The sequence below is a fragment of the Propithecus coquereli genome, unplaced genomic scaffold (genome assembly GCF_000956105.1).
Source record: "Propithecus coquereli isolate 6110/MARCELLA unplaced genomic scaffold, Pcoq_1.0 Scaffold137, whole genome shotgun sequence".
Lineage (NCBI taxonomy): Eukaryota > Metazoa > Chordata > Mammalia > Primates > Indriidae > Propithecus > Propithecus coquereli.
The window spans coordinates 1,363,212-1,365,449 of record NW_012137969.1 but is presented as its reverse complement, the minus strand read 5'-3'; the positions used below and the strand labels follow the sequence as shown (position 1 = coordinate 1,365,449).

At 34.2% G+C, this 2,238-nt stretch overlaps 1 protein-coding gene across 1 annotated transcript in view; it reads left to right on the top strand.

Moving 5' to 3' along the window:
- The window catches only part of ARPC1A (actin related protein 2/3 complex, subunit 1A, 41kDa), a 59,599-nt gene that overhangs the window by 35,635 nt on the left and 21,726 nt on the right, over positions 1-2,238 (top strand). Inside the window, exon 3 of the mRNA XM_012638892.1 lies at positions 453-557. Coding sequence (XP_012494346.1) covers positions 453-557 — 105 coding nt within the window. The remainder of the gene's footprint in view (positions 1-452; positions 558-2,238) is intronic.

Below are 2,238 nucleotides of genomic sequence, written 5' to 3'. Positions count from 1 at the left end.
AAAAAAGTTTTGGATTTTGGAGCATTTCAGATTTTTAGATTAGGGATGCTCAACTTGTATGAATTTTTTAAAAAATCCATTTCTCATATAATATTTTTGATTGGTCCAGGAGATTTCTCTTGGAAACAGAATTTTGTTTTGTTATTTATATTGGCTTTATTGTAAAGGAGAACTTGGCATAGTTTATCAGCAGAATCAAGTTTTTTGATAAACTAGTGGTTCTAGCCTAGATCTATGATAGTAGTACTGGGAATCCATAAGCTATTTTTAGTGTTTCAGAAAGTCTAACAGAAATTAAGAGGAATTCTTCAGGGGTGAATTTATGAACCACTTTTTAAAAATGGCTTTCCTATTCCTTACTTCTGTCTGTTTTTAAAATGCCAGCTGTGACATGTCCCTTTTTTTGGTGACAATTTCAACTTCAGGTGTTAACTATTATATTCTTTCTCCAGAAATTGCTCTTAGCCCCAATAATCATGAAGTGCACATCTATAAGAAAAATGGGAGCCAGTGGGTGAAAGCTCATGAACTCAAGGAGCACAACGGACACATCACAGGTAAAGGATGATAGATGTGAGCTAAGTATGATATTTCCAAATTAAGTACTCTTTTGTTTAAATAAAGAACCTGGTAAACTAAGTTGGCCATGATATTTAAAGTTGTACAGCATTTACTGAGTTTTCTTAAAAATTTTGAGAAAATACCACAATAATGATCTCAGTTGCTAAGCACTTGTAGCCCAGCTGGTTACACAGCATTCTACTAGTGTTATGGGAAGCACTGAATCTACTGAGGACTAAAGAGCTTAGATTAGGAGATGAGACATGAAAGCAAAAACTAGACAACATGAAAATATGACCAAACTGTATTCCCAAGTGTCTTCCAAAAGTTTTCTCTGGTGTTTTGGGGGCAAGGAAGATTTTGCAGCATATTAAAAAGAACAGAGTAATGTAGCAAACACCCATATCAGATTATCTGCCACCAGAATTAACAACTTTTTTCCCTGTGCCAGGAAATAATCTCTTTTCTAATGTTAGGAAATTTAAGAAAAAAGGATATAAAAATAAGGAATAGTATTCCAGATAATGGTAATGTCCCCTCTCACCAACAGTCTTATTCCTTTCCCCTAGAATGCAGTCTGTAATTTGCTATATCATCCCAGTCCATTTTTAATACTTTACATACATGTACATGTATTTGGAAACAATCTTTAGTACTATTGGCTAGTATTTTTTAAAGTTTCATAAATGGTATTATATCATTCATCTCCTGCAGCTTGCTTTTGCATTCAACATTGTTTCTCATATTTATCTATGTTGATCTATCTAGATCAAGTTTATTCCTTTTAATGGCTGTTTGACATTTCATGCCTCATTTATTTACTCTTTCCTCCACTGAGGGACATTCAGGAAGTTTCCAGTTTTTCCATATTACATTAAAGTGCTGAATCGAGCATCCCTAAATCTCTTTGTACGTATCTGTGAACATTTGTAGATGGTAGACTTGTTACACCACAGGGGTAGGCACATCCTCAGTTGATGATGCTAGGCATCATCAGATTGCCTTCCTTCCCACCAGCCCTGTGTGAGAATGCCTATTTACCCACATTTCCCCACATACTTGATAAGGTCAGACGGATGAGTGAAAGTTGTTTCTGTAAGTTGTATTTTCCCAATAAATAGAAAAATTGAACATAACTTTTCATGTGTTATTAGCCATCTGAGTTTTCTTTTTGGTGACGTTTCTGTTCACAACTCCTGACCATTTTCCATTGAGTTTTTGTTTTGTTGACTTATAGAAGACTGGCTCTTAAAGCATGTTACTCTGGGCGGGTTCCTGAGTGTACTAACTATTATCTTTGGCAAAAACTATTCAATGAGTAAATGAATAGAGGTGGCTAGCAGATTAGCGCTTGTCAAAGGTAAAAATGGATTCCATGAAGTGGGAAATGTGGGGAAAAGAATTGGAGAACTTTTTACAATGGTTTTCAGAATTTTGTAAACCAAATTCAGATACTAAATTTCAAGAGAATTTATTGCTTTATTAAGTCATGTCTGGCTATTTTTAAAAAATAAAAAACCATATTCACTTATTGATCTCTTCAGAAAGCACTTTTGTTCTTTGATCTTTACATCATGGTTTCTTTTTTATCCTATTTTCTGGCAGAATTCACTCAGCCACTTGCTTTGAACAATTTGGCCAAGTAGATCAAAACTTATTCTCCATAATTTTTTTTTT